This window comes from Corvus cornix, chromosome 3 (assembly GCF_000738735.6).
Source record: "Corvus cornix cornix isolate S_Up_H32 chromosome 3, ASM73873v5, whole genome shotgun sequence".
Lineage (NCBI taxonomy): Eukaryota > Metazoa > Chordata > Aves > Passeriformes > Corvidae > Corvus > Corvus cornix.
The window spans coordinates 93,298,731-93,312,454 of record NC_047056.1 but is presented as its reverse complement, the minus strand read 5'-3'; the positions used below and the strand labels follow the sequence as shown (position 1 = coordinate 93,312,454).

The window sequence follows — 13,724 nt, the reverse complement described above, 5'->3', positions numbered from 1 at the left end:
TTTGCTGAGGGAATTATTCCAGATGAATGACTGGATTTTTTTTTTCTTAGACATACCTAGTTTTGACTTGGAGAAAATTTGAACTGGGACCATGAAATTTTATAGTCAAAGGGTATAGACAAAGTCAGTTACAGTATTATGAAGGTCTAGACTTTCTCTTATTTATCAATGTAGAAGACTCTATATCCATTATTGAAAAATGAGTGAGTAATTTTAAACAAAAATGTCACCTATTGATTAATTCCTAAGATACAAATGTCCATCATTGCAACAGTTCCCAGGTGACAGCAAATCCTGTGATCGTATTTATACCATCACAGAACCATCAGGCATTCAAACATATATTAATATATAATAAAGTAATAAATCCCATTCAGAAAGAGACTACAGGTTTTAAAGATTATATTTGGACTGTTTTTCATATCCCTGAAGTATAAAACTAATTAGAGTTCTCAGTCATCCTGGGCACAATCATTCTTTCATTGACAATATGACAACGAATTATTCATATTGGATTTTGATGGATTAATCTCCTGACTATCTAACATGGAAAGTGTACTTCTTTTTACAATTCTAAATACCTTAGGAACATGAAATACCTTTTTAGGGTTTTCTTTGGTTTTTTTGGAAGGATATTTTTCTTTGCATTTTTTTGTATAGAGCTAACAGAGATAGATTTTCATTTTCCCAGGGAATCATCTTGCTCTCAAGATGGTGACCCACTGTGTTCAAAGTTAGAAAATTAAACTCTGCATCAGTAACAATATTTTAGTTACACTAGACATATTTTCCCCACCATACGACATAAGTATAATGCTCTTTAATGTTTTCAAAATCTATGAGTCTATAAAAATACTATCATATTCATAACTAATATCTGAAGAGTCTCAATAATAAGCAATTAAAATTCCCCTCCACCAACTCGAGATTTTTCCTTGTGGTGAGAAATGTTAGCTAATAGCACTAGATTGTGATCTGACTCTTCAGGTCTTGGTGCAGTTTCAGATCTGACATATTAGTCTGCATAAAAGGGCAAAAGTGACATAAATGTGAGCTTGAGATAAGCAAGAGAAGATTTCTTCTTCTGCAGTGATGCCTTTCAGGTCTAGGCATAGAGACCACAATGGCAGTGAGATCTATCAGTGTGAGAAGACTCTATTTCCTCCTTGAGCAGCAGAGAATAGAAAAGAAACAGTAGTGATTTAAATTCAGTTCCTTTTCTCAGTATTTCAAACTCTGCTCAGCATCCTTGCAGAATCAGCTCACAAATGGATCATTTTCAATGAAGACTTATTCAAAACTTTTCAAAGTACTGAAAATAATTCAAAGTACCTTACACCTATTTAAATTAGGTCAAATCTGAATTGAACGACATTGAATCACATCAGACCAACAGTGGACACATCCAATAGTTCAAGGGAAGTTATAAGATTGTATAATGGGTAATTATGAACAATTTTCTCACTAGAAAATTTTCTTCTGAAACCATTCATGTATTTGTTTTTTTATATACCAAAGTGTGTAGACCTGTTTCCCTTACAAAACCTATTAATATGCTGTGGGTGTCCATAGTAGCCAATCCTTGCCTGAACACTTCAACAAAACTGTCTGATGTTTTATGGCTTCTTCTAGATTTGCATAGTCTAGGGGAAAAAAAACCTGTTCCTGTACTTCCTGGCAGCACCAAGAACATGTCAGACAGTTACGGTGTTTGCACATTGTCACAATAATAAAGTATATTTCTGCAAGTGAAAAGAGGAGCAAAATGTATGAAGTTTACCTTAATACCTTTGCTGTGGAGTTTCTTAATCAAAATTTTCTGATGTAACAACCTTTGTTTACACAAATCAGTGTTCATAAAAATATAATGTAACACATGCATCCTTTTTAGGCAGAACTTGACTAGGTTTGAAGCACTGTTTTTCTGCATCTTCTACACACTGCAGTATACAACTACAGCACCTGGCTAAGGAGTGAAGTTGCAAAGTAATGACAAAGAGAATGAGATAATTATGAGAATGTTTCAATAAATGGGTGTGATACAGCTGAGTGGCTATTGGTGAAATTAAAATATAACTAGAAAAGAAACAAAACAAATATTTGGCTAAAAAAATGTGTGAGACTAGCCTTACCCATGTGACAAGGTGACATTCAGATAATGGTTGGTACGAGTACCTGAACAGTGAGGGAGAGTCCCACTCCAGTGACTATCTTCTTGGCACTCCCTCGTAGAATTTCCTACGAGCCTTCGACCCGCTGTGCAAGAATAGTGAATTATGGAGCCATATGTAAATTTGTCTCCTGAAAGAACTGCATTTGCAGGTACCCCAGGATGTCCACAAGAAATGGCTAACAAAGGAAACAGCACAACATTATGAGATGTTTTCATGGCACAGAAAAAAATCTGTTGTAGCCTTTAAATACAAGGCTGGTTCCACAAATAATACACCTCTTTCTGGATTTCAACTATTACATAGATTCAGTTATGTTGTTGCTAGAGATGATTTATCGGTCATTTGTAAGATTAAACACAAAACTACATATAAAACTAACCTATCCAGGTTAGCCTTTCTCTAAAAATATAGAGCTTTCTTTCCTCATTCATTTCTGTTTATGATCCTTCCCTACAAATAGTACATATTATTTTGGTTAGGAATAGGAAGGAAGACACCAAATAAGGCTAATGTTGCAATGTGCTTGTATATTGCAGATACAATAATATAAGTAGCTTTATTGTATCTACAACTAGGTACAGTTAAAGAAGTACAGTGAAATACAATATTTATTCTGTAACGTTATTATAGCAATGTGATGAACTAGAGTGAGCAAGAGGAAAATGGATTACTGATAATTCTTATGATTTTAAATCACACTTATTTTTCCAAGATACAAAAAGTAAGGCACATGCTTGCACCAGTAAAATATTCTTGCCAAACTGAAAAATTATGCAGCCATTTTGTATTTAAAATGGTGTATTTTGCCTAATTCTTTTACTACTGAAATGCAAATAAAACCACTTTTTCAGTTTATACTCCTACTGACAGATATTTAAAGCATAATTGCGAAAAAACAAAACGAAACTGCTTGGGTCATGTGAAGATTAGGTACATAGTAGTAATAAAGAAATAAATTCACCAACCTAGTGACATTAATTGCTCTGGTATATAAGTGTAAATCCATGAAATAAATAATTTTAGTAAAAAATCACAATTCTGTAAAGCAAAAACTTTAAAATCATCTGATGTGTTTCAAATTAAAATATACTTTAGTTTCATCTAATATTTCCTATAATTGGGTTGAAAATCAGAAATCAGGTCAGAAAATTAATGGTGATCAGAGAAGAAAAATATCTCAATGAAAATTAAACTCAGGCAAGCTGGTTTTTTTAACGATATGAAGCTTACTGATTATAGGAAACGCCAGATTTCCTCCCTCTCTGAGGAAAAAGTGATGGAGGAAGTATGAAGTGATGTTATGAAAAGACCCTCTTGAGCAAAATTTTTCTACACAACATTTCACAGATTTCTTCTCCTCACATATACACTATGAGTCTGTGAAAAATGTAACTATCTGATATAGGCATTAATGGGTTTAGACTATCATTCTAAATTATAACACATAAATAATAATTTTAGATTTCCCTAGCTGTTTCCAGATACCTTAACAATTTACCAATAGGGGGAAATTCACATTAACTTTCTGGCATTTGAAATAATAGTTCCACAGTTCCCTGGAAACACATTTTTAATAATGGAAAGTTGCATGATATCTTATCTTAATGTTTTCTTACTGAGATGTACAGTTTGCAATATATTGATCTTAAAGTCCACTTTTTTTCCTTAATAGATGGCTACATTGGTTTTTTTTTTCTATCATGATTTAAAACCATGCACCACTCTTTAATGCTAATCCAACTAAATGGATACCTACACAAACACTTTGGTAATGATCTATCCCATAATCCATTAGCTTTACAGGTCAGTGCAGATGAGCCCAGGAGATAAAAGCCCTTCTTGCAATGGTATGCCACACTTGTTCCGTACTTGAAACTTTCAGGATAATTCTGCTGTCCGTGACGAATTGCATTCTCCACAAAGCCAGGATCAGAACAGTTCACCACTGCAAGACAAACAGTATTCATCACCAATGCAGAACAGCAATATCATAAGTGTAGCAATGATTTTCATTACTTCACCAGCAGCTTTGACTGTGGTTCATATGTGGTTCCTTTGTGGGTTTTATACGACTTAAATATCAGAAATATTGACTCCTAAGTAGGACTCTAGATCTTCTTGCTTTGAAATTAATACTACATTTTTACTCCAGTTCTTGTATTAGTCTTGCACAAGATACGTAATATCAAGTATACAACTGGTTCAAAGATAAAAGAGAAATTGGAGGAATTTTTTATGGTTCCCTTGGTAGGCTTAGTTTGGTCTTCTATGTAATTTTTTGTGAAGGAATATATATACTTTAAATAACACTGATTTTTTTTTTTCTAATTTCCTCTAATGAGAAAAATTGCTTCAAATATTAACAAGAACATTTTCTTCTATTAATGTGTAGAACAGGAGAAGGAAGATGGTGAAAAATCAAATATTTGATAGAGGAGCAGGAGTGGGGGTGAGCACCGAAAAGCATGATGTAATTTTTTCAGGTAGCCATTAAAAACATAAAAAATTATGGGCTTTGTCATGACTGTTTAGTTTTTATATAAAGTATACTTACCCATCCCACTCCTTCATTTTATACTCTGCAATGAACGTAGGATCACAGAATCATTTAACAGTTTGGGTTGGAGGGGACTTTTGCAAACACCCAATTTTGCTGTCTGTTAATCTGGAAACTAGATGAAAAATTATAAATACCTACTCCTTCTCTCCCCTGTCTTTACTCTGAAGATAACAGTATAAATAAACTAAAAAAAAAAAAAAGACTTAAAATATTATTGGTATAATAAATTAAAGCTCATCGAAGAACCACAGGAATTTACCTTTCAAGTATATAATCTAGTTCAAATTGATTTTCATGAAAAAGAAATCAGTGGAGAAGAATATAGATAAGATTATAATTTTAGAGGTAGGACACACATAGTTCCTAACGGACTAGTTTTTACTCCTGAATAACTTTTTTTCAAAAGTTTAAGTTTTATCATACATGGAATTTAAATTTGCTGATTAGATAATACACTAGAAAAAGACAGCTTTTGCAAATGTTCATTCATTGAAGGGACATTTAATTCAATCAGCTAAAAAGTATCAGGATTTTAGAAAAACATTAACATAATAAAATTTAATCTGGAGCAAAATCCAGTTATAATTTATTTCTCTTTATCTTTTAAAGCCATGATCTTAAAAGTGTTAAATGTTCATAATTTCAACTTCACAATTCTAGCCAAACATACACTTATGTCTAAAGAATTCCCCATATGAATCCAAAGTCTTCCTTCACAAAAATTATTTTAGAAGTAATATTTGGGGAAAAGAACTCTTTTGGAAAAAAGAAACCCATTTTTCATCTACCAATTGTTATTAAAAACACCGATAATACAATTACACAGAAAAGTCACATATATTTTTAAAAATTAGGTATTACAGTGATGCACACAAAGCATTAAAAAGGCATTATGTACAATGATTATGTTCAATGAGAGAGACCCCTTTTTTTTTCTTTTGTTCCTGAGCAGTAGTAAAACTTTAGAGTCTCCTATTCCTATTTATTTTATGGCAAATCCTATGAAATAATTCACCACAGAAATTACATTTCACTTACATTATAATAGTTTAGCTTATATTTCATACTACCAACACAGCGTTACAACTGTAAAATTTTATACATAAATTGGATATGTTCAGGTTAAATAAATATGTGTTTAAATAAGATTTCATTGACAGAAATACCTCTTTAGCTCTTGACTTTTTTTCTGTCCCAAAAGACAGGGAAAAATATAAAGTCTTAATATCTCACTGCTGTTTGAAAGATGTGAAAAATTTGCATGTGGAAGTCTATGTCTTTGTACTTGCTTTGTAGAACTCTGAAAATTCTTTCTTCTGGGAATCTCCATTTAAGAATATTATCAGGAGAAAACGCTTTATTCTTTTTACATGACACATACTTTGTTACTGGTTTTTTTCCATGGTTACTAATCTTTGTCAGCTAAGTCTAATTCTTTCACTGGCAATATAACTATCATTGTAGAAGAGGGACGCATGTGAAAGTCTGTAAAATGTACAGTCCACTGACAGGAAGCCTTACCAGAGCATTAAGCTAGGTCTGAATGAGCTCATATGCCTGTAGTCACAGTGCAATTCTTTCTTAGAGAAACTAGCACAGTTCCCAGAAGCAACACATGCTGCATCCTAATTAACCCTGTTTCTTAGGCAATTAGACATGCTGCAGTGCTGGGTAGATGCTGCTGTAAAGACTCTGCTTTTGGAACTGGCCTGCATCCTCTGCATAGTTATAAGTTGCCTTGTACAAACACATCCTTAAACTCAAATTTTCCACATATATATATATATATTTTTATATATATATATATATTTATATATATTTATACATTCCTAAATATTTGAATACACATCTGTATCAGTGTGAAGAAAGCCAGCACTTGTTCTTTGGCATGAGGCCAGTAGATGGTGGCCCAGTCAATGCCACTGTGCTCTGCTACCCTCCAGAACAGGGTGAATTTCTCTGAACTGCTCATGAAGAATGATCCTGCTGTCCATACTAACCCTGGAGCCATGCTCCAAACAATTCCTGTGAATGTGCCACTTGGTTCAAATAAGAAGCCATCTAAATAAGTAGAGGCAATTCAGCTTCCATGCCAGGCCCTGTTTAGTTTAAAAATATAGATTAATTTAACTTCAAACACAGAAGTGAATATTTCAAAATCTTTCTATTTAGCTAAAACTATTTTTTATGGTAATTTGATTCCCAACTTCACAATTACACAATATCACTATTGTGATCCATCATATGAAAAACGAATGTCCAGGGCTGTATGGAATGTTTGTACTGGTGCAGAATAGAGCTCAGGTCTTCTTGGGACCTATATCCATGTTCTAATCAGTACACCATTTTGCAATGAAACTTCATATCAAAAAAAGTAACTACAGCAAAATAATACTTTTCCATTCTAAACTGGCCATACACAGCTTAAACAGGACATACACTTTTACAGTAAAATTTCATTAATGAATACACAAAACTAGTGGAAATTTGCATGAGGACACATACTACTGGATTTTTCCCAAGCTATAGGACAAGATTCATATTGTTTGTCAGATTAAGCATCTTATGATGTCAAAAGAATCTCGTCCATGCAATCTATATTTTTAGTTTATTTTCTGCTGGGATTTTTGTGTGGTTTTGTTTGGTGGTTTTAAGGTTTTTAGGTTTGTTTTTTGGGGGATTTTTGTTTGTTTATCTGGTTTGGGTTTTGTTGCTGTTATTGTTATTTTGTCTGAGAATGAAGTTGCCGATGCTCTGGCATTCTCTTTGATGGAATGGGAAGGACAGTAGAGATCTACAGGCAGAAACTTTTAAAAGAAAGTGCCTTCCAGAGCAAAAATGTGGACAATTTATCAGGGCTTCATAGACTATCAGTCACATAGAAATCTCATTTGGGAGTTGTGGGAACTCCAGAATATCAGAAAGTACTATTTTTTAACTATAATATTGAATGCTTATTGTATTTCTAGATCAAAGTGATAAATAGTGAAATACTGCACAGATAAAAACTGTGTGAAGGAAAAAACAGTAAAATAAACAGTGAAACATGATTTCAGAATTTTTTCAAAAGAAAAACCAAAGGCTGTTTATTTTTCACTGCAATTTAGATAAAATCATTGCTATTGAACTCAAATATGCACAAGATTAGTTGAAACCAAGCATTGAAAGTAATAGTTCAAATTATTTCAATTTTAATCTCAGAATATTATATTGAAACAGAAGAAAAATCTGATGCATGCTGCAAAATTCTTGCATTTATTGAAGGTTTTGTACATTCATGAACACAATTATTTTCAAGTATTGTTCTCATCCTATGGATTACTCAAGTCTTTCCCTAGGTTTAATTTTTAACAAGCATTCACAAGAGCTGTCACTTTTTTTAGTGAAGTTGAGATTATTAACATAAACCAAAATCAAATATAATTGCTTAAAATTAAATCTTTGGTTTAACGGGTAAGTGTGCCAAGTTAGCTTATGGAAAGTCAGTATTAGAAATTAAAATGAACTTTGTTTCTTGAGAATATGCTGTCCCAAAGCTATCCAAAAGCAATTCTAACTGAACCATCTTTGCAAGTCAATAGGGAGAACAGAAAAACTTAATTCTCCATGCAGACCAGAAATACGGAATGTTCTAGGAATACATTGCAGTCCCGAAGTATCAATTTGTCTGCGTGATACAGAGTTCTCACTCCAGTACCAGCAGTATCTGTTTAGACAGCTCAGTGATGAATGAAATACAAAACAGTCACCAAATGCATAATTTAAGCATGTGCTCTGTGAACAAAATTCTTGCAGCATGCATGAAGTCTTATCAAATGATTATGCAAGAGAATACCATCCCTCAAGTAAAAAAGTAACAATTATGCCTGCAGTGACACTTAAGATCAGCTATTGTTTTTTGAATATATACACAAGTGTGCTGTTGCTAAGAAGGGCAGCAGTAATGAGTACTTTAGAAAAGAATTTGAGTTGGCTGGCATACAGAACTAAGGCAGCATTTTCCCCGATTGCCTTTCACCCTGGGGACTCAATTGTAAGTTACAGTGAGAGTAGACAGAGATTGCTTTCTCTCAATGACACCTGTCAAGGGTTACATGGGAAATCAATTCTGTCAGTCTTGGTTTAGTCTTCTGAGAAAAGCTGGAGAATGCTCCAAGTCTGCCCTGATAACTTCGGAACCTCACACTGAGTAGATTCAAACCCTTGAGCACAAAGAAGTTAAAAGATCATGTCAGAGTCTTCTAGGGCAGCTTTCTGTTAAAAAGTTGAATGAGCATCAAAAAGTACGTAATTCACAGTATTTCATTTCTTGTTCTCACTCTCTCTGTTTTTTCTTGACAGAAACAATCTTAAGCTTCTTTTATAAACTTTCATATCTGATCAACAGTATTTTTAAACTTTTTTTTATTTGAAAAGTATTGCATTAATGTTGATGTCTAGAACATGTTTAGGGAATGACACTCTAGAGTGAATGAAGAGTAGAGAATTCACTCTGATTTTATGACAAGTTTTTAAAAATGCTGGCTATAAAAAGAAAGCAAGCACTGCTTGTGAAAGCATTATGACAAAATTTCCAGCAAATGGAGTTTTAGTAAAGATCAATGCAAAGTCAACAATAAACAAGAATGAAAACTTCTCAGATTTTTCCAGGAATTACTATAGCAAAAGAAAGATAAAGTACTTACCTGTTGCTTTCCTCTACATGTGTTGTCTGCAAGCAAATTCATTTTTGGGCATCTATGTACAAGTAGTGTTAACAGAACAGCTTTTGTCAGAATAGCACAAACTCTGGGGTCATGACTTATTTTCTTCATTTTAATCAGAACTTTGTTTTTCACCTGGATGAGGAACTCTTCAGTTGCCTCGAAAGAGGTTTCTACTACCTTCTGAAATGTCTTTGCCTGATTTCCTGGCTGGTTTCACTCCAGAGAGGGGCATCTCTGCCAGATCAGGGGAATATCTCAGACACCATATGGCATCTCCCATGGCACCTCAACTCTTTATTTAGGAAACTTAGTCAAGTACAAGTTATCCTTCTGAAGAATATCAACATGCTATCAACGTGAACAGATTAGGTTTATCTGACATTTAAGTATAAAAAAGTCACAACAAAGGGCTCCGACTCTGGAAAAAACAAAAGTGAATAAAATGCATTTCTCAGCTAATATGAATCTTTGACTCCACCATAGATGGAAAACAGCTTGAATTCAGAGCTGCTTTATCTTTGGATGAGAAGAATTGGTCGTCAGTCTCCATCTCTCACACCTTTCTATCAGCTGCCATCAGAATTGTTATTTTTCTTGTCAGTGGAAGAGTGGAACGTATTACTACTGGTTCAAATGACATAGCCACTAAAGAGAACACGATAAAATTAGCGATTCTTTGTAGATACTGGATTCTCGATAAGACATAAAAGTCTAATTAAACTTTTCAAGAATCTATGAGTAATGAAATAAAGATAAACCTTTCAAGTTAGAAATTCAGTACAAATCCAGTATAAATAAACAGACCACCTGAATTCCTTATTACTAACAAATAACCTGGACTTACTGATACAGACTAGAGAATGTGAGCTAACTCAAATGTTTACAACTTCGCCAAATGGACCTTCCCCTCAAAATATTTCTGGTCTTAAGAAACACACTTCTAAGAGGAGAAAAGCTTTTAAATCTCATTTATAAAAAGATAAAAAGAATTCTGAAGGAAACAGTAGCAAAAGATATCCACCTTTCCTGATACAGATCATGAATATGAGTCTGCCTTAATACGGGCAGAAAGTGTGGTGTTTAATACAGCGGTTCTTACTTCAAGTATAATGTATGGCAAAATGACCTGCAGCACAATCAGGAGTGCAGAGCCCTGATGAGACCATCTGATTTGGTTCCCATTTTGGTGGTTAAGAGTTATTATGAAAAGTAGACAGCATGGAGATTGGCTTTCTGTGCTTCCAAAGAATAAATAGAAAGTGGTATCAAACTGCTAATGGAAAAAAATCCACAGTGAACTTACTTGGCTTAGGATTTAATATTTTCATAACTAGTTCTGGGGTAGCACATTCAGGTTGCACCAAGCTCTACTCAGGCAGGTTTGCAGAACAGAATAGAGATCTGGGTATTGTAAATTTTCTGATGCCATTTGATTCCAGTTTAAAGGCAAGTAAACTACTTGACCTGTTCTTTATCAAATAAATAAAGGTAAAGATAGAATTCATTTGGAGAATTACAAATTATGAACTTTAAATTATACTTCACTGACCTTCACATTCCAGAAGAGTTTATTGCCAATCTTTAAAAAATACTAAATCTATTGAAAGGATTAAATATAAAATTTTAAACAGATACCGCTGTTTAAATAATTAAATAAATTTGGGGGTTCTATCTCACAAAGTACCTAAACATCATAACATGCCATTTTTTCCACTTGTAACAGAAACAGTGGGAACATAGTTTTTCCAAGGCATGGGTATTTTAAGAATTATGTTACCTCAGAACACAGGTCCAAATCAAATGCTAAAAAAATAAATGTACATTTTAAGAGAATAAAGGTTTTACTTGCTGAGCCAAAACAGTCAACCAGAACAGATAAAAGCATTTTGGATTAGGGGGAAATATCATTGCAAAGTAATTCAGTGCCTTCAGTGCATTTACGATATACAAAAATATTAAAAAGCCTTTGTCTCATACAAGTTTTTGTCATATGGCTCTCAAGTAGCAGATATGACAAAATCTGGTTTTGTGCATTACTTTTTTCTTAGCCAAAAAACCCCATATAATTGCCTTGCTAAATATTCTGTCACTGATTACTTAGTTAACCTGCTATTGACACAACAGACAGAAGCAATGTATCATTGGAAAAGGGTGCCTAAGAACTGCTCCAGCTTTATTTTCCGAAAATATCAAGGTTTCCTATGCATACATAACAGCTCAGTTTCAACATAAAATAAAACAAAACAAAACAAAATAAATAAATAAATAAATAAAAAAAATAAAATAAAATAAAACAAAATAAAATAAACTTCTGCAATAGCTTCAAGCAGCAATCTTTAATTTGTAGTACTTCATGTACAGTCTCAGCCAAATGAAGCCAAGTTCATTATTGACTCAGGTGAACTCAACCGAGGTTTGAAAGAAAGGTCATATGTAAAATCTCTGTTGAATTAAATGATACAGGTTTGCCAGGAACATCAATCCTTTCCCAGCAGCATATTTATTTAAAGAGCTGGAAGATTTACTTTCTTTGTAAACAAATTCATAATTCATTGCTAACAATGAACTTTAAAACAAATGTTTTCCACCCATTAGATAAAAGGCAATTTTAGAAGTAAAGGCTTATGCCAGAAGAAGTGCTATTGCCTGTTTAGGTAAGTTCTAATCAATTCACTGAGACCAAATTTTGCATAGGAATATTATTGTCGGTGTATTTATATAGCCTTTAGTCATAAACTCTACAAAAATACTTGAACTTGGAATTGACAACTAAAGAGTTTGCCCAGGGCTTTGTCCAGTTAGGTTTTGAATAGGAATGGAAACTCCACAATGTCTCTGGGAAATTTATTTAGGTGTTTTACCACCCTCACATTTAAAAAGCTTTTCATTACATTTGGTTTTGTGTCCCTTGCATCATGTAGTTTCAGTGAACACCACTGAGAAGTCTGACCCTCTTTTTTTACACTGTCGCTTAGATAGTATAGATGATAAGCAACATTCCCCTGAGCCCTCTCTCCCCTATGCTGAACAACCCCAACTCTCTCCTCAAATCACAGGTGAATCCATGAGAAAAGTTTGTTTCTCTAAAATGTGTTTAGGAAAGGGCAGAATACACCAGAGAGAGAAGGCCATACACACACACATACACACACACACAAATAGTGAGAAGCAAAAAAAGGGGCCACTGAGTTTAGAGGAGAAGGCAGTGCATGAGGGAGTAGATACTTTCTGCAGCCTGCAGAGAACACGTGCCGAGAAGAGAATTGAGAAGGAACAGCAGAGAGAAACTGCTACATACTAACTGCAAGGTCAACCCACCACCCTAACCTAAAATAAGAAACAATACCAATTATCAAGGCAATTATTACAACACTTAGTTTTTCATATAATTGAAATAAGAACCCCCCAAATGTCTAGATCACAGATGCATATATTAGGAGAATGGTATAGAACTACTAACACTGATATGCTTTAACTGAAGTGGATATTGAGTATTCCCTTTATACTACAACTAAGTATCTTCTGGTGCACAAATACATTTACAAGTTATTGTTACTTTAGATAGTATATTCCTCTCCAGAAGGAGAGGTTTCTTGGACAAATTGCAAACTTCACAACAACTTTTTCAAACCCTTTAAATCCGTTAAACTTGGTCATGGCGGTGAGCAGCTACAGTGCTATTGTGATCAGCAGCAAAGTGCTCTGGGTTCTAGTGGGGTGCACAGAGCAGGTGACAAAATTAGCTCATGATGGAAGAGATACAAGATGGTTACTGAAAAATATATGCTTCTGTAGAGAAAGAAATACTGAGTGAAGAGAAGAACGAAGTGAAGAAACACTGAGTGAATGGCAAAAGTCCAGCTTCACACCATTTGCATGAGAATAGACACAAGTGTAAATACTCAACTAAGGGAACTCTAGGCCACTCCATTCTGGTAGGAGTTTACCATTCTCAAGTGAATGGATCTTGGGAGAGTTGCATCTATAATACTCGCTCCTTTCAGAAAACCAATCTTCCTAAACAAGATTTCAGACCATAAATTGGCCTGGATCAAACTCAGATTCATGTGAATAAATTTAAAAAGGACAATGAAAGTAGACTGGAGAGACAACTGAAATAATGTTGCAGTAACTGTGTCTTAATTCTTATGTTCTTTTTGTAAAATCTGTCTTTGCACTGTTTTGCCTTGCTTCCACTTCGATTTGTTTTCCTTTTAATAGATGTAATGGAGTTCAATGTAAATAGCTGAATAACTCAGCTTGTAAATGGGGTTAAACTTCAGT

At 33.9% G+C, this 13,724-nt stretch overlaps 1 protein-coding gene across 1 annotated transcript in view; it reads right to left on the bottom strand.

Annotated features, from left to right (window-relative positions):
- The window catches only part of CSMD1 (CUB and Sushi multiple domains 1), a 1,117,781-nt gene that overhangs the window by 35,618 nt on the left and 1,068,439 nt on the right, over nucleotides 1–13,724 (bottom strand). Inside the window, exons 53-54 of the mRNA XM_039568608.1 lie at nucleotides 3,931–4,119; nucleotides 2,176–2,349 (exon numbers count right to left, since the gene is read on the bottom strand). Coding sequence (XP_039424542.1) covers nucleotides 2,176–2,349; nucleotides 3,931–4,119 — 363 coding nt within the window. The remainder of the gene's footprint in view (nucleotides 1–2,175; nucleotides 2,350–3,930; nucleotides 4,120–13,724) is intronic.